At 35.2% G+C, this 20,105-nt stretch overlaps 1 protein-coding gene across 4 annotated transcripts in view; it reads left to right on the top strand.

Annotated features, from left to right (window-relative positions):
* The window catches only part of LOC138715150 (heat shock 70 kDa protein 12A-like), a 172,419-nt gene that overhangs the window by 40,915 nt on the left and 111,399 nt on the right, over positions 1–20,105 (top strand). For 3 of the 4 annotated variants that reach the window (XM_069847838.1, XM_069847742.1, XM_069848012.1), the window contains exon 2: positions 937–1,603. In XM_069847838.1, coding sequence (XP_069703939.1) covers positions 958–1,603 — 646 coding nt within the window. In that variant the 5' untranslated portion in view covers positions 937–957. Of the gene's footprint in view, positions 1–936; positions 1,604–6,295; positions 6,837–20,105 lie in introns of those variants that run through there. The other variant, XM_069848094.1, reaches the window with a different exon arrangement.

The following is a 20,105-nucleotide window of genomic DNA, read 5'->3' as shown; positions in this document are numbered from 1 at the left end:
TATGAGTGACAGATTGTGCAAATAAAATATCCATTGTTATTAATATTAATAGATATGTTAGGTACATATATATATATATATATATATATATATTTCTTTCAATTTCTTGCCTTAATACACAAATATTCTTATATTTTATAAGGCTCTATCGTGTTCAGCAGTATCAAATAACATAACCTATAATTATATTATGTTTATAACAACCATTAATTATTAATGGATATGATAGGTACATTCATAAATGTTCAATTAACTGTATTACTAAACGAAAATTGTCGTTTTATAAAGCTTTATTATGTTTAGCAGTATCAAACACCATAACATGATAACAACTTGGAGAACAGTCAACCTTCTTCTTATTGTCCGTCATTATTTATATTGCACAAAAAAAAAACAGTGTCTCCAAGAGAGTGTAATACGGGAAGTCGCCAAAAAGTAGTTGTAAAGTCGCTAGATTTCTCATTATCAACAAAGAAAGATTAAATTTTGTCACTATGGGATGCTAAAAAGGTCACTAAATCCCTATTTAAGCAATATAAAAGTTAAAAGAAATTGTTGTTGAAAAAGAGTTAAAGTCGCTAGATTGGCAACACTAAACAAACCTGTATAACATGGTCCGCGCATCACGTATGTCACTTGTTTATGCGATGTTGCCAAATCCTTTTCACGTGAACTTAGATTGCATTTGAACCAAGGTAATTTGATCGCAGAAAAGTTTTATATAATAGAAGAAGTGTCTGAACTCGGTTCACTTTTCGATCTTCGATCAAAGTTGATCTTTAGTCAGGGAGTTTTATACAATTGGGCCTAGATGATTTAAATTTAGAGCCATACCTAAGTTTTACACTAATAATAAACAAATATTTCTGCGAGTTTGATGTTTTTGTCGGTGTGTAGTTAGGAATTATTTTGTGAAGAATGCGCTTTTTGATGCAGGAGACGCTGATGTGAGCAACAATGGCAGTGCAGCAGCAGTATTCTTCACACCCGCTGGCCCCGGCACCCCCGGTGTCCTGGCGGTTCTCCCCCCTGCCCACTCGCATCTTCGGCCTGCTGCCCGATGCCTGCAGCAGCGAGAGCAGCGACATCGAGCTGGAGCAGAAGCAGGGCCTGCGACAGATAGACGAAGAACGCAGACGGAGACAATACGACGAATACCGCAGCTTCCTGGAGGAGCAGAAGCAACAGTTCTACCTCCAGCAGCAAGCGCAGGAGGAGCAACAATGCGGCCACCAGGACCAGTGCTGCCAAAACCATTTCCAAGAAAAATATGACCTGTGTGACTACGTTCAGGAAAGCAATGACTATCAACTCAACGGTTATGTTCAGGAACAAGCGCAAGAATATCGGACGGCCAACAATGAAGAACAGCAGTACTACGTAGAGCAGGGCTACCACTACGCGGAGCAGCAGTTCGAGCCGGTGCAGTACGTGGAGTGCGAACAGCAGCAGCAGCAGCAGGTTCCGGGGGGGCAGGCCTGCACGGAACAGCGGGCCCAGGACGCGGAGGAGCCCGGACGTCTGTTCTGCGTCGTCGGGCCCGCCGGAAGTGGACGAATATCGGCGTTCGCTGCTATGTCGGCACTGGCCGGCTGTCCTGAAGGTAAGACTCTTTGTGTTTGTTTACGTGGAGTTGAAGTAACGGTATTACAAGTTAGATATTATCGAAAACAAATCCAACTTTTAATTCCGTGAAGAAAAGTACGGCAATGGTAAACTTTAGCGGTGCCGATAATTCCGTAGGTTCTTTTTTCAGCAATTTCCACTATTGTTGTGATAAAGTCAGGGGCAATTTATTCGAATGCATTGAAGATAAGTTATTTCTTGAATTTGTTAAAAAAATATAATAAATTTCCTACTTATTCTCAATAAATAATGCATGCGCCTTCAACTAATTGATCGAATATCGTCTCATTTTCATAATTGTCATATTTAATGCAAAGAATATTAATATCGTGCACGCTCATGAAGTCCTCGATCCAAGGCAATTTATTTCAATTCAATGAAGATATGGCTAAGATATTTCTTGAATTTGTTCCGTAAATACAGAATGAACCAAAAGTCTGGAACCAACAAAAGGTATGAATTCTTTAAGATTGTTTGAACCAAAATGCAACACTGTTACAGTATTTAATCATAGTAGTAATTTAGGCCCAAGAATATATAACAAATTTATATTTAAATATCCTAATCTTGTCAATTCGAATAGTTCTAGTATTAAATTTAAAAAGTTATGTATGGATTTTATAAAAATTGAAAAATTGTTATAGTAATACATACGTTACAAGAGCGGTGTGTTGACGTTTTTATGTTCTAGGAAGAGATTAAAAAAGCGAAACGTAGTTGAGCTTTTTTAATTTCCGAGAACATGAAAACAAACATACCGCTCGTGTATCGTACATTATTTTGTGCGAAGATCGTTTATTACATACTTGAAAGACGAATTTCTAATTAATTGCAATGAAATCTCCATGTTGGTTTCTGTTTAATGACGGCAACTTCGGAAAACCAAAATATCTTTCTTCAACATTGTTGCTATAAAATGTTTTCTGTGTTTACTATACTCCAGCAGGCCGTGATATACGTCTGTCTTTTCCCCCCCCCCCCCAGTCTATAAATGCGAACTTAAAACAAACGGTAAAGTTATGTAATGATTTATTTTTCATTTTAATATTTTAACAGTATTATTTATATAACATATTGCAGTAATAACATCGGCATCTGGAATCTTGTTGATTTTTTCACGGCTTCCTTAATGTTACTTGTATCAGGAATGCAATAAGTTTCGTGGAGTAGTAGACTTTACTTAATTTTTGCAAATATTTAAAAACAATAATTAACATTGCAATTTAGGTGAAATTGCAGTGGTAAGTTTCCAATTTATAATTATTACTATGTTAAACGTCTCTAAAAATAATATGTTAAAAGCCTAAAGCAGTAAAATGAATGTCGCGCTTAAGCGGTAAGAAGAGGGAAATTGTTATGTGTGTTACATTGGGAATACTGAATGTGGTATTTCACACTTACCGCGTATTGGTTCTGTGCGGAAAACAAGCAAATACGCACGATCTCGCACAAATTTAAATTTATATATACTATAATTGCAAATTGTATTGTATAATTATTAATTATAATTTTAGTGTATAATTATTAATTTCAATTCAGGAATCCGCCCCTGAGCACGAGTTCTACTCTTTCAGGGGCGAGCTAAAGTTTCTTTGTATATTTTATATTTTATGTTAGAATTATTAGCAAAATAATAAATAAATAAATTTTAATTTTAATATAAATATCTTACATATGTTTGATTTTCGATTACTACTAGTGGCTTGTGCAGCAAATGCTGCAAACTAAGTTCATTAGACGTTCAAATAAACACTTTTCAGATTTATTTTCAGTGAAGAATACCAGACATTCTGGAAGTTATTTGCTTCCATAATAATGAAAGATTCTCTCGAGCCAATACTGAAGAGAACCACGCATATAAATATCTACACCACACCGCCATTAAATATATGAAAAAGACCTAACCCCACTTGATTAATAATTATAAAAAAATATTTGATTTTTAATAATATTATTATCTTACGTAAGTTTTATAGCTTTCAGTAACATACTATATAGCCGCCACTCAGTAAAATATAGAAATCAAAATCTAATTTAAGTTATTCTCTACATCTACTTATATAACCCCAAAACGTTCCATTTTCATATCATCAATATAGCATTAATATGTATAATTAATGAAAAATAGTCGCATCATGACATTAACTACAACAATATTTCATTTCTAATGGTCATAATGTCATCAAACCACCTCAAGTTTTGTAGTTTTTAATATCTAATACACAGCTGTACCCAGAAAATTACACACCACAGAATCGAACCCCTAAATTATTTTTGGTAAGTTAAGTTTTTAATAACCAATTTAATTTGAGCTCTAAATATGTCAGCATTCTTCCAGATCATGGCCTTCATGTAATATTGTTTACTGTAGTATGTGTTTTGTTTTATTCTGAAATGCAACACGGCCGACTTGATGCTCGCTTCGCTTCGCTTCTCCTTTACAAAAAAGCGAAGGGAATATCAAGTCGGCCGTGAATGGTATTCGCTAGTTCTCAAAACTGACGACAGATGGATTTTGGGGAATAGGAAAATTATGTTTAAAAATTTACATTTCACTGAAAACTACTATTTTTCCGAAAAACTATGAGTTCCAAGCTTCAAAATGAGGGGTCATTTATTAAAATCCGTCCAGCCGTTTTCCCGCAATTTCTATTATAAGATATGTGCTACCAGTATTTTTAAGACCAAATGATCTACCAGTGACCCAATCGATTCTACCCTCAGCTATCACAAAAGCCGCCATTTGGGATGAAACTTTGACATTTTAAATGGAAAGGGGTCATGTAGGTACTCAAAATCATGTGAAATTTTCTGAAAAAAATCAATAGTGCAATCCGTTTTGAGATATCACTAATCGCTTTCAAGGTATTTAAAGATAACTGTCATAATGACACAAACATTAATGAAGCGAAATGAGTCCGAGGGCCAACGCCGAAAGTTACCCAGCAATTCTGCTTCAATTGCTTGAGGGAAAACCTCTGAGAAACTCAACCAGGTAACTTGTCGTTACCAGTATTGAACTCGAGCCCGCTCGTTTCACGGTCAGACACACTAACCGGTGGACCACCTTAGTGTTTACATTAGTAACTAATTGTCAGATGAAAGTGAAAGGCAGGTAATTTGCAGTCCATGGAGAGGTTAAAAATATAATCTTACTTCAGTAATAGGTAGTGACTTTTGGGCCATCCCGTATATATTATACTGTTATAAGATATTTTTTTTATTATTATTATTAGTATTATTATACTGTATGCTCCGTTACATAGTAACACTACATACAATTCTTTAACTACTTTAAACTCTCTGAATTACAATTTGGATAAGGATTACGAATTAACTATTTAGATTACAATTATCATTACAATTCCTCTAGTTATAATAAGAACCAATATTGTCATTTACACTTACGGTCTTACTAATAAAAACTCTATATACAGACGTTTAATTGTCTTATACTTATACAATGAGTAGCTCGTTTATAAGTCGTGTGTAAATTCCTTACTAATAATCACTACATACGTCGTGTATAACAGTATAGCTGTTACACAGCTACGTCATAGTTTCGTCATTACTTCGTTACGAAAGGTAATAGAATATCTGAGGTTCTCTACTGGATCCGGTAGAGCGCTCTAGTGTGGCGTGTTAAATATCGATAGTACAACTGGCTCTAATCGATTACCACACTACATTTTGGTCAAAGAGTACAGGCTACAGCAACATTATTCTAATAATTCTATGATATTTGGTTTGTTCTTCTGTGGTTACAAGGTAACCATCATCATAAAATGACAGTCGATACGAACAGCTGTTAGAGGGGCGGCCATTTTTTCGCTTAAACTACTTCAAAGGAATTCCCATTGTATAGTTACAGCCTGTTTATACATCCATCGCTTATTCACGGTTTATTAGTAACGTTTTCTGTCTCAACTCTGCATAAGTCTCGTATAAAAACTATACACGGTTTATTAGTAAGACTGTTAAAGTTTGTCAAAGTCGATTCTGGTAACAAATGTTAGAAATTCTTTCAAGTAGACCTTGACGAGATCACAGTTACTTATTGGCCACTGACCTCCTTTTAGTCTAGTGTTTAGTTTTAATGCTTCCCTTTCACTGTTCAGTAAAGAACACTCGTATATCAAATGATCCACTGTCTGTTCTTGTTGACCGCACTTGCACCTTTGCACTTTCAGCAATTTTGAATCTGTAATAGAAATCCCTAGTCTTACCGTGACCGGATAGGATAGCTGTTATTTGGCCGTTGAGTGGGATCCTCTGTTTTAGTCGATCCTGCACTACTGGGAAAAACCCTTTGCTGGAATTCCCTTTGGTTGTCTTCTCCCATTGGTCCTGCCACCTGCGCAGTCCTTTCTCCTCTGCTTCCCGAATGATGTGAGTTCTAGGGATCTTGTTGAATATTACCTCCCCACTGTCTCCCTGTGCAGCTTCCTTCGCCAACTGGTCTGCTATTTCGTTTCCGTACAGCCCCAAGTATGCCTTCACCCAGTTTATGTGGATAGTCCAACCATTGTTATAAGGTATATATTTCTCCAGAGAGCATGGCATGTAATCTGAAGCTCGGACAAGCATGACTCATCCCTTTCTTACCCGTTGTAAGTGAGCAGTTCCTTTCAGTCATTGTTAGCTTGAAGACAAGTGAACATGTGAACATGTGTACTGGGAACAAAGAGGTTTTGCATACGAGACTTTCAGTTAGCAGCGTCATGGTGAAGAAGCTGTCAACAAAAAAGATTATCAAGCAAATCTGTGGCTTACAAGTTAGTGAAAAGATCTTGTGCGGAGTGTGATCAGTGCCGGGTCTTGTTTTTCCACTAAGCGGTATTGAATTCTGAGAGATAAAAGATATTGCTTCCGTTCATCAGCGCCTTGACAGATGAAGAGAGAACTTGCTGCTATTACAACGAAATCGTGCACTCAGATTATCGGTTAACGAGATTGTGAAGATATTCTATGACTGCGTGATTAATCTATATTTGTGATCGCTTCTATTCTATATTAACTCATATATAATATGAGGAAATGGAAATACAAGACTATATAAATAATCCTCACACGCTAGATGAATAAAAGATAATACTGATATTGGAATTTGAATCAACACAGTGCAAAAACTTTGTTGTTATGGTGAAAACATTTTCTACAAGATGTGATACATGCTTCCGAGTAACTCAAAAGTTCTAATCAGAGATAAGGTAGGCCTACGTTAGGTCAGATATTATTAAACGAACTATTTGTGTATATTTATTTATATTTATTTATTATATATTTATTTATTTATTCATTTATTTAATTTATTTATTTTATTTATTTATTTTATTTATTTACTTATTTATTTACTTATATATTTAATTTATTTATTTATTTATTTTATTTATTTATTTAATCAATCAATCAATCTTTGTCCACGTCATGGCTGATTAGACGTATTCCAGTTCTTAATCCGCCATCACTCTCTATACAAATATAACAAAAACTGATACATATTGAACCTATAAGTAACCTCTGTTTACAATAATAATAATAATAATAATAATAATAATAATAATAATAATAATAATAATAATAATAATAATAATAATTATTATTATTATTATTATTATTATTATTATTATTATTATTATTATTATTATTATTATTATTATTATTCTGCGTGCATTGTTTCCTTCACCTGACGTAATTAGGAACATTAAATGCAGGCGTTTGAGATGGGCAGGGCATGTAGCACGTATGGGCGAATCCAGAAATGCATATAGAGTGTTAGTTGGGAGGCCAGAGGGGAAAAGACCTTTGGGGAGGCCGAGACGTAGATGGGAAGATAATATTAAAATGGATTTGAGGGAGGTGGGATATGATGGTAGGGACTGGATTAATCTTGCTCAGGTTAGGGACCAATGGCGGGCTTATGTGAGGGCGGCAATGAACCTCCGGGTTCCTTAAAAGCCAGTAAGTAATAATAATAATAATAATAATAATTATTATTATTATTATTATTATTATTATTATTATTATTGTTATTATTATTATTATAAAAATAATAATAATCAACTAATAAGTATACCTCTTTTATTTAAAACTCCTACTTTAGCTTTTTCATTTTTATGCTCAATCTCTTAAGAATTATTCTGTTAACATTCTTCCATATTTGTAAAATTTATCTTAAAAATGGGCCTGAGTATTTTGATAAAATGTGATGTATCTCCCGTTTTCGGGTGCGATAAAGAGATTTAGCTAAGTCTCAACTTTGGGAAAACTCATAGGGCGTTAAATGACCAGGGGTCTGTATTACGAAAATACAAGTCACAAGTCTGCAAGTGTACAGAAAAGTGCGCTGGTAAGTGCAAGTAACAGGCTACAGGCGTTTCTTAATTTAGTACAGGGCTTGTTTAACTTGAAAGGAAAAGGAGCTATTTAAGAAAGCCATGGCTTTTACAACGTAGGTCATGGCGATGCTTCTTTGTTCATGCCACCGCCCTTTGGATTATCTTAACTGGGCGATGGTAGTTATAAATTATTATGAACAATTGCCATTGCTGTAAATTGTAACGTAGGAATGGATTCTAAATTGGTTATCGTAAAGGAAATTCTGGAGAAAAATAATATGTTGTTTGGAGCTTTTTCTGAAAAGCCGATAAAACAATACAAATTAATTATAAATGTTATGTTTTATTTAACGACACTCGCAACTGCAGAGGTTATATCAGCGTCGCTGGATGTGCCGGAATTTTGTCCCGCAGGAGTTCTTTTATTTGCCAGTAAATCTACTGACATGAGCCTGTCGCATTTAAGTTGGCCCGGAATCGAACCCGCAACTTGGGCATAGAAGGCCAACGCTATATCAACTCGCCAACCAGGTCGACAATTTAATTATATGTAACATAACCTACAAATTATATTCTACCCATTGACAGAGATGGATAGGACTTGTATAATATTTTCACTACAATGATAGCCTAAGACTGGCATAACCACTGACACTGATCACTGACAAACATGCATGAAATTCATCTGTAACTTGTGCTTTTTCTCCTTCACTTACAAGTGCAAAATTGTAGTTTCGTAATACACCTTAAGTTATAAGTTTTACAAATAATCGATATATTCATCTGTAACATTTAACTTGTACTTTCGTGAAACAGGCTCTAGATTGATTTCACCAAACCAATACTAATTCTTGTATAATAATTGTAAATTTATTTTATCTTTGAAATAGGCCTAAGGATTTTGATGAAATGGGGTTGAGAAGTGAGAAAACTCATTTAAGGCAATTAGCCCATATAATCAGATTTAGGGGATTAAATAACAAGATTGATTTATACGAACTAATAAATAGTATAGTCCATTCGGTATCTCGTGAAACCTACCTGCGCGTCAGGGGAAGAAGAAAGTGGACCGAGAAGCTTTCCTCTTTAGCTACGCTTCTATTCGTAGCAAGCGAGCTCGCTTACCCTCACCATAAGATTCTTACTATATGCTACGGTGCACACAAGCATTTGGTTTCACGAGATAACGAATAATCTATACCAATAATAAAAAAAAATTAAGAGGCACACTTACAACTGGAGTAGTACGAAGTAATGATACTTGAATGAATTATTGTTTAACCCCTCGACCATGCCCTCTGTGCCGCTATTTTGAGTTGCCTATGGATCTCGCCTACGAACTACGAAGATAGAAGATAGAAAATAGTGACAGTGAAGGCTGGTTAGCAGTAAGCCGGGAACGGAAACGAGAACGAGACGGGAAAAATTGTTAAAATAAATGTTGTCGTTCCTGCAATAACTCCTATGTGCAAAATATAAAATTGTTCAGTAGGAAGAAAAAACACATTTATTCATTCTGTGGCAGATGTACATAGGAGACTGTGAATTCTTACATTTTCGAAAGAAAGAAATATAATTACATATAGGAGATTTTATTATTTGCTGTATCACTGTTTAAGTTATTTAATAGAGCAAAAGTCTGAAAATCGATAAATATGTCACATAGGAGTTATTGCAGGAACAACGACGATGTATTTAAATGTGACCACAATTAACGAGAAGCTTGCCAGAGCCCGGGAACGGGAACGTGAGAGTTGACGAAATTTTAACTTTGCCGTTCCCGTTCCCAATCACAGCCTACTATAGTCCCGTTGCTCTAATTTCCGGCAGCCAATCACGTTGCAGGTCAGCTACATTTAAACGTGTGCGTCTTGTGATTAGCTGATGAAGATGTTAAGCATTTCCTAAGGCTGGATAAATACTTAATATAATCGCCCGCCATTTTGGCTCTTTCGTTGGCGTTCGCAGAAAGCAGACGAAGACGTTATTTGCCGCTCAATTATTTGCTGAATTACAGTGCGTTTGATTTATTATCATAGGAGCTACGATATGATAATGTTTAACGGTGTGGCAAATAGATCCCTCGTCTGGTAGCTCGGAAACGAAAGAACAAAAATGGCGAACGATACTACCTACTTAGACTTTATGGAGCCTTCACTTCCTAAGACGTAAGCAAAGAGGGGAAGTCACGCCGGAAATAACAGCGTCGCGACTATAGATTCATTCTGTTGTCATCGAAAAGTTATTTGGTCTTCGTATATTTTGTAGCAAGGAGGGCTTGACATAATATCTTGTTCATTCATTGTTTGTAACTAACGAAGAAATTCAGTAGAATCACTTTCCATATATATGCTACGTGTTTGTGAGACCAGACTACCATGGGAATTGAATTCTTAAATATTCCGTGTCTTAAATTTCGAAGTTGGTTAACCTGTGTTTACGTATGTTGGCTGGCTTGTACTCATGAGAGAACGCCATTGGTCAATTATAAACAAATAACATCAAAATACGTAATATCGACTTTATGTATCGTTATTGACATACATATCGATATGCATAGCCGTTTCCATTCTCGATTTATTGAGAATAAAAATCTTCACCTTCACATTCTTGTTCTGGTTCTCATTCCCGGTTTATTGTGGGCCAGAAGTTACCCTGACATCACGGAGGACTTCAACAATGCAGACGAATAGATACGGCTGCATTCATTTGTTGACAAAAAAAAAAACAAAAGAAAAATATCCAATGACATGGCCTACATCGTTTATCTATGCCGCGAGGGTAAAATTTGCTCCTTCATGATGACCTCATAGATATATAGAAACAAGTGACGGTATTTCCCATTTAAAATTGAACATAGAGTATCAGAAGCGTTCCAAGTGGTAAAATGAACAAATTATCATGAATAGTTCATACTAATGGCTCCTCTAGACGTATTGACATCATAGCGTATTCCCAGACTACCAAGAAAGGATATATAATTGATCCTACCATAAGGATTGAAACGGGGAGTAGCCAGCCGGAGGATGTCAATCAAGAAAAGATCAACATTTATCTGCCAACAGTTGATTACTTCAAAGCAAAATACCAGCCTGAAGACATTGAGGTGATTGGTCTTCTTATTGGAGCTCGTGGTGTGATTCCCAAGTTCTTTGAACGCTTCAGGAAAACTTTTGAACTACCACAGACACTTACTGCTGACATCATAACTTCAGTTTTGAAACGCTCTTGCCAAATTCTGAGTCATCATATTCACTCTGTTTAATTTTTTTTTATTCACTTTCTATTCATATATGTTTATTTTAATTTTCTTTCTACAAAATTTATGTAAACATTTAATATTGTAAAATTCATGTAGGAGAGTATACTGAGTCCTTCTGGGCTACCTCCACTGGGAGGCAGTTATTACCTTACCTGTTTCCTAAATAAATGAAGGTTTTTGTGATATATGTAGGTCTAGATAGTGTACAATAATTAGTAGGAAACAATAGATACATAGCTTAAGATTGTAATTAGCTTTAGTGTTGTCGGTTTTTAATCAGCGTTACAATCTTTGGAAATAACACAACAAAATGTATTTGTTTAATGATTTCAACCGTTTTTACGGAGCGGTGGTCGGTCGTCTTAGGATTTAGGTACATAATGTGATCTTAATGATTAAAAAAGTGGTCGAAACTTTATAGGTCAACGGCGCACAAAATCTTCGCTGTCGGAAGCTAAACCTGACGTAGCGAACACAACTTTTTACGTAGAGAGACAAGTTATTGAATTGAATCTGGACTATCTTATTGGTGACACAAAAATGGAATTGGGTTAAAGGAAATGTGTTTTTCAGAATGTAGAAACTCTGTCGATTTGGTAGAAAGATAAGAAACGAAGCCAAGATAGAAATCTCACAGATCGAATCTTTATTTCCTGCAGCAACAAATTGGAGTAGGACGAATTCTGAGACAGAAAAAATTGTGCTCGAAACGTAACAGAAATTGTGTTAACAATAAGAACTGAGAGGTGTTGCAGGGTGAAGGAAACTTCATGGCATAATACGACGTAACAAAGCACACTTCCGTGTAACTCTGTGCTTGCAGGTAACGGGGGGCAGCGTACTGCGTGCTTGAGAGGAATCAGTAAAGCTAGAGCGAAGTAAATTAATTTAACGCACTTTCTTTGAAAAGGGAAGTGTAAGTGAATTACAACGAAATTCCTTCTGTTTCCGTTGACCGATCTGTACGTTTCCCTCCACTGTCAAACAATAAGTTACTTGTTTTTTGCTTTGAATTCACCTTACTGAAGTTATATTTTCGAAAGGAAAGTGTATGTATGTATGTATGTATGTATGTATGTATGTATGTATGTATGTATGTATGTATGTATGTATGTATGTATGTATGTATGTATGTATGTATGTATGTATGTATGTTACATAATATTGTTGGTGCGTGATGATGAATTATTATTATTATTATTATTATTATTATTATTATTATTATTATTATACGCATTATATTTTTTACCTAACATAATTAGGAACATTAAATCCAGACGTTTGAGACGGGCAGGGCATTTAGCACATATAGGTGAATCTAGAAATGCATATAGAGTGTTAGTTGGAAGACCTGAGGGGAAAAGATCTTTGGGGAGGCCAAGGCGTAGATGGGAGGATAATATTAAAATGGATTTGAGGGAGGTGGGTTATGATGGTATAGACTGGATGAATCTTGCTCAGGATAGGAACCGATGGCGGGCTTATGTGAGGGCGGCAACGAACTTCCGGGTTCCTTAAAAGCCATTTGTAAGTTTTATTATTATTATTAGACTTCGAAACTGCATGCAATTTCATGTTTTTATTGATTTGGCATGAGAAAAAGTAAAAGTGGATCTTTGCCGATCAATGTTTTTACATTCGAATGGAGTCAACTTTATTTTGCATAAACGCATATTTCGAAGGTTTTCTCTTTTAATTGCATATATAATTGTAATTGTATTCTTAAAATTGTAGTTGTAATCCCCTGGTAGAGGGGAAGAGAAGGCCTGATGGCTTTGTCTCTACCAGGTTAAATAAATAAACAAACAAACAAACAAATTTTTATTTTGAATATTTAAATACATATATTAATATCTTTTCTTGGTTTGTTCTATTTATTATCTAATTTCAAAATTTCTCTCCGAAAAATATAATCATAATTTCCAACAAATATAAAAATTATGTCACACTTCGGAATTGCATGCAATTTCATGTTTTTATTGTTTTGGTATATTGAAAAATTAAAAGTGAATCTTTACCGATCATTGTTTTTAGGCCTACATTAGATGAAATTAACTTTATTTTGCATAAATAAATATATACATATATATATATATATATATATATATATATATATATATATATATATTTCGAGGGTTTTTACTTTTAAATGCGTATATATTTTTATTTATTTTGTATATTTAAATGCATATATTAACATCCTTTCTTGTTTTGCCCGATTTATTCTATATGAAGAGTCCACTGCAAGAATGATGGAAAATGAACCAAGACTGTCAATGCATAGCTTGAGATATATAGAATGTACATAGAGAGTTATATGGCATTAACACTGATAGTCATTGTCCAGTAATGATCGGAAAATCACAGTTAAGCTTTGAGCACTAAGCACTTCAAACTTTCAATTACTTCTCCTGAAAAATGCATTCCAAATGACATCCATCATTCTTGCAGTATATATATATATATATATATATATATATATATATATGCATGTTTTATTCGATATACTGAAGATACTGTATAGTAAAAAAAAACTCGTTCGAATGATTGAAATTTCGGATGACTGACAATCGGATTATTGATGTTCTAATGTCCACAATGAAAAGAAAAGGAAACCTTACAGCTGGAACTCCTAATGCGTTTCACATATGAACTTTGATATCCTGGCAGCCAGGCCTTGTGCCTCTACTAGTGCTTGCTATCCGACGCATTTTGAGAGCATATAACACGGAATCCAAGGAAATAGTCAGACATAAATGACACAGTACAGTACGAGTCCACGTGCCAGGTCTGAAACCCTCCAAAGAATAGAGGCCGCATGTTATTCGGTAGCGATAAGAAAGCACAGATGAATTATTGATGAATTTTGTAGAAAGCATATAGACAGTGTGTTCATTGAACATGGAATATTACTTCTTGAATTTCAATTTTACAAAAAAAAAATGAAGAGTTTTATACAAAAGCCGTTGAAGTACCAGTATGAAACCAGTGTTCGAAAAAAAGGTTACTCTGATATACAGAGTGTCGTAGTAAACTTCATTTTTAATGCACTCTATTTTAATATTTACATATTCCCAATCTTTATTAAATTTTATGCTCGACCATGCCGAAATGTAGTAATTATACACCTGGTAGCAGACCTTTAATGCATGTCATTAAAGTACACCTACTCATTAAAGGTCAGGTCTTTCAGCCAATGACGACTCAGGTTACAACTGTTCAGCCAATGACAGGTCAGCTTTCTACCGTTATAAAACCGCAAGTATCGATTATTCTCGGATATGCAATCGAAAGAGAATTAGCGAAAAGTCACGGAGGCTGGAAATCCAATACTGTCGCAGATGGTTATGTTCTGTTACTATAATAATTAGCGTTAATTGTAAGTAATATTCAAATAAATTCAATTTGTCATCTCGTTTTTCAATGTCTAATTTAATTTCAATCTTATCTCTGTAGGTTCTTATGGCCTAGCAAGGTCAATGTGGACATCTGTTCCTCGGAAAAAATCAATATTTTCGCGTCTGCGCACATCTCACAACATACGGGACATTGCTAAAAAATTAATGATATCAAGTTAGAAATATGGTCGAGCATAAAAAGTCGTATGAAACTCGCCTATAATGGTAATTAAGAAGCTCGTATGAAAATTATGAAACTCGCTTGCGCTCGTTTCATAAATATCCATACTCACTTCTTAATTACCTTCATTATAGGCTCGTTGCATAATGTACTATTACGTATGAATTGCTTCCTTTGGGATTACTTGAAATGCATTAGGATAAACCAAGAAATACTGAAGACCTGAACGGAAGAATTAGATATAAGGTGGAACAGATCAGTCATGTAACTGTAGGAAAGAAAATGGATTGTTTTCGTGATAGACTGGGACATTGTTTTTCTGTGAATGGTTGAACATCTGTTGTCAATTTTGGTTAGTAATGGTGTTTTGTTTAGTTTCAAGGCCTACTCAGCATGATTTTACACACTTATTTGTCTCAAGTTTGAAGTCCATGAAATGAGTTTAAGAAATAGTTAAAAGACACGAAACTGGTGAATGGGTAAAATTGCTATGCATTCATACGCAAAATTTAATGGAGATTCGGAATATGCAAGTCTTAAAATAGGATGTCAATTAAAAAATTGAGTTTATTGTCATACTCCGTATGCCTGAATAACTACCTTTTGTTCGAACACAGGTATCATATTGTAGATTCTATGGTTTATCTCCAAAGAAATTCGGCTTTTACTTTTTTTTCTTATTGATATTATCTTTATGACGATAGAGACTGGATTAATCTTGCTCAGGATAGGGACCTATGGCGGGCTTATGTGAGGGCGGCAATGAACCTCCGGGTTCCTTAAAAGCAAGTAAGTAAGTAAGTATTGTATATTATCTTTAGTTTTTTATTTGGATCCGATTTTTCTTTTTTGGATTCAAACGATAATATTTTAGAATTGGAAGAAATATATATATATTTTTTTTTTTTTTGGATTTCCAAAATCCATCCATTACTGAACTTCTTTACTAGAAAATAGAGATATTAATTCTATATTTTTCTATTTTAAGCTTTCTTTTATCTCTTTTATATTTATTTGGGTTCGTGATACAATACCCAGATTTTGTACAAAACTTTTTTTGTACAATTATAATTTAAGAAGTTATGAGAAATATTGAAGCAAGTAAAGCGATAGGTTTGGAAGTAAATCCCGAAACGACAAAGTATATGATTATGTCTCGTGACCAGAATATTGTACGAAATGGAACTATTAAAATTGGAGATTTATCTTTCGAAGAGGTGGAAAAATTCAAATATCTTGGAGCAACAGTAACAAATATAAATGCCACTCGGGAGGAAATTAAACGCAGATTAAATATGGGAAATGCGTGTTATTATTCGGTTGAGAAGCTTTTGTCATCTAGTCTTCTGTCAAAAAATCTGAAAGTTAGAATTTATAAAACGGTTATATTACCGGTTGTTCTGTATGGTTGTGAAGCTTGGACTCTCACTTTGCGAGAGGAACATAGGTTAAGGGTGTTTGAGAATAAGGTTCTTAGGAAAATATTTGGGGCTAAAAGGGATGAAGTTACAGGAGAATGGAGAAAGTTACACAACGCAGAGCTGCACGCATTGTATTCTTCACCTGACATAATTAGGAACATAAAATCCAGTTGTTTGAGATGGGCAGGACATGTAGCACGTATGGGCGAATCCAGAAATGCATATAGAGTGTTAGTTGGGAGGCCGGGGGGAAAAAGACCTTTGGGGAGGCCGAGACGTAGGTGGGAAGATAATATTAAGATGGATTTGAGGGAGGTGGGAAAAGATGGTAGAGACTGGATTAATCTTGCTCAGGATAGGGACCAATGGCGGGCTTATGTGAGGGCGGCAATGAACCTCCATTGTCCAACTGAGTACCATGTTGCAAGAAGAATGGCTACGCATTCCAATGGATATCCTATACAAACTAGTGGAGAGCATGCCTGACAGAGTGGCTGCTGTTATAGCAACAAGAGGTGGTACCACGAGGCAAAAATAGTGCCTCATTACTTTTTGGTAGATAATGTATATTTCGGAGGTTTTCCCTTTTAAATGCATGCATATTTTTATTTTGCATATTTAAATACATATATTAATATATTTTCTTGTTTTACCCTATTTATTATCTAATTTCAAAATTTCTCTCTGAAAAATATAATCACAGTTTCCAACAAATATAAAAATTATGTCAGACTTTGGAATTGCATGCAATTTCATGTTTTTATTGATTTGGTATATTGAAAAAGTAAAAGCGGATCTTTACATTCGAATGATGATGATGATGATGATGATGATGATGATGATGATGATGATGATGATGATGATGATGATGATCTTTTCGCAAAACGCCCTAGTACTATTTTATTTACAACTACACCCGTACTTATAACACAAATTCTTTTCGTACTTTGATTTTTATTGTAATTGTAATTTTAAATTTAATACTAATTGTAATTTTATTTGTAATTGTAAATTTAATACTAATTGTAATTTTATTCTTCATATTATAGTTGGAATCTCCTGGCAGAGGGGCAGAGAAGTCCTGACGGCCTTATCTCTACCAGGTTCAATAAATAAATACTAAATCCTAATAAAATACTGAAATACAAATTTTAAATTTATAGTACTATATGCATGTTTTATTCCATATACTAAAGATATAGTAAAAACTCGTTCTGATTGTTGAAGCTTCGGATGACTGACATTCGGATTATCGACGTTCTAATGTCCACAATGAAAAGAAAAGGGAACCTTACAGCTGGAACTCCTAATGCGTTTCACATTTGAACTTTGATATCCTTTGTTGTCAGCAGTGTGAACTATGACGTCATTGTTGTATGTGGCTGCGTGGGGAGGTCTCAAGAGTCGTGGTGTAAATGCATGGCTTCAGCCTTCGTCTTCTGTTTCAAGCCGCATTCTGGGGGGGGGGGGGATTCCATCTCACGCATGACAGCACCTCGTCTCCACTCTGGAATGATCGTAATTCGGAGCCTGGCAGCCAGGCCTCGTGCCTTTACTATAAGTCCCGTCGCTCTAATTTCCGGCAGCCAATCTCGTTGCAGGTCGGCTACATTTAAACGTGTGCGTCTTTTGATTCGCTGGTGAAGACGTTATTCATTTCTTAAGGCTCGATAAATACTTAATATAATCGCCCGCCATTTTGGCTCTTTCGTTGGCGTTCGCAGAAAGCACACGAAGACGTTATTTGCCGCTCAATTATTTGCTGAATTACAGTGCGTTTGATTTATTATCATAGGAGCTACGACATGATAAAGTTTAACGGTGTGGCAAATAGATTCCTCGTATGGTAGCTCGGCAACGAAAGAACAAAAATGGCGAACGACACTACCTACCTAGACTTTATAGAGCCTTCACTTCCTAAGACGTAAGCAAAGAGGAGGAGTCACGCCGGGAATAACAGCGTCGCGACTTAACAGTGATTGCTACCCGACGCATTTTTGAGAGCATATAACACGGAATCCAAGAAAATAGTGAGGCGTAATATTGTTACCGAAGACATTTCGCCATCATATACATTTTGTGATTTTTTATACTGAGGGGATTTCGTCACAAAATAATAATTTGTATGTCGTTGTAAAATAGATGACGTAGCTTCATCAGCAGCAGCACATTCCGCAACTCAATCCTACCCCAATTTGCTGAGTGGTTCGAATGCTCTGTAGGTTCTCTTATAATGGTTTTCTTATCTGAGGAAATAGTCGTCAGTGAATTACAAGTGTCGTGCTGGTCACATCTCCATACAATCAGAGTCTAGTATATACAGCAGAGGTCTCCAAAAAGCGTATCGTCATTCGTGCTCTCGATGCTGCCCGCCGAACACAGTAGTGCTGTAAGGCTAGAAAAGGGGAAGAGACTCGTACATCAACAGATAGGATCGATCAGTGGGGGATCGCGGCAACGGTCTGCTTAAATTTACAAATAATAACATCAAAAGAATAAGAAATATCATACGTTTGTATATTATTTTGACATACATGAAGCTGGAGCCCCGTCTGTTGCTATTGACACAAGCCATTGCAAATTCAACCTCTTCTGTTCTATGGTGTCTTTCAGTGCCTGGAAAAGATCTTCTCCAGTTGTATTTTGTAATTACATCTAGAAGACATTCAGACACAGTAAAATGTTCATTAACTCCTCGGATGAAAATGGCTAGGTGAGCTTTGTCATTTTTATCTGTGCTTTCGTGCAATGGAAGTGAGTAAGCTACAAACTGGTTAATTGTGGTTTCGACTTCAGATTCAATTACATTTGCAGTCTTGAAGTTCCTTCTCTGAACTGTAATTGGAAACATTTTAATTTTCTTAAACTTTGACTTTGTTCTGGACACAGTATTTTAGTAACGTCCTGTATACATTATTTTACAAATGATGCTTCTGTAAAGGGCTTCATTTATTTTCCAATATTCCAAGCTAGAACATACAGTAGCTAGCAAAAAGCTTTTTTTATTTAAGACTGAGGACACGTGTGTGATTTGTGTTTGTATTTTCTTGTTTTATATTTATCAAAATATTTGTAGGCCTACGCATTTCACCTAAAATTAAAAGAAAAACTATATGTTTGTCATAAGGAACTGAGTCTAAACGTATTGTAATATACTGATTATTATGTATAACCAACAGTCATACAGATAGCCCCAAAATAAATTATTTTCACATGTCCAACATGCCTGTAATTGTATGATATTCTTTGTGAAGAGTCCAGTATTTTCGTCGCATGTTGAATTTTAACACACCCTTAAGAATTTTCGAACAAACTAAGCATTTCACATTCTTCCCACTTCCTATTCATCTTTGAATGTACTACGTCCGTGGAGATGGGTGAGGCGGAGCGCGCTCATTACGTACTGGCTTCGGTTCCGTTCAGGGGCTTACTCGCGAGTACGCTTTGGTGACGTCTGATATATCTACAGTCACGAAGCTTGAGTTTAAGAGAGTATTAGGAACAATGGACTGTGCAGGTACTATTTTGCATTGTCTGTAATGAGGCGATAGTAGCGATCCTAGTGGTTAGCAACTATCTAGGGATGCATATTTACTACGTATTGAGCTTCGTGACTGTATATATATATATATATATATATATATATATATATATATATATATATATGAAGACATTATTACAAAAATAGCCCTAGTCATTTTTAATGAAATTGAGTTAAGGACACATTTGCTACTATTTTAAATGTTTATAGATTCCAAAAATGACTCATGTCAGGTGCAATAGCCACAAGGATAAACACCAGTTGTACGGAAACAGCTGACATGTGTTGTTCTATTTATTTTTATTGTTCTCCTGTAAAATAGCAATTTTGACAAGGGT

Source organism: Periplaneta americana, chromosome 1, assembly GCF_040183065.1.
Source record: "Periplaneta americana isolate PAMFEO1 chromosome 1, P.americana_PAMFEO1_priV1, whole genome shotgun sequence".
NCBI classification, from domain to species: Eukaryota; Metazoa; Arthropoda; class Insecta; order Blattodea; family Blattidae; genus Periplaneta; species Periplaneta americana.
The sequence above is the reverse complement of the archived record's forward strand: the minus strand, read 5'-3'. Positions and strand labels throughout refer to the sequence as shown.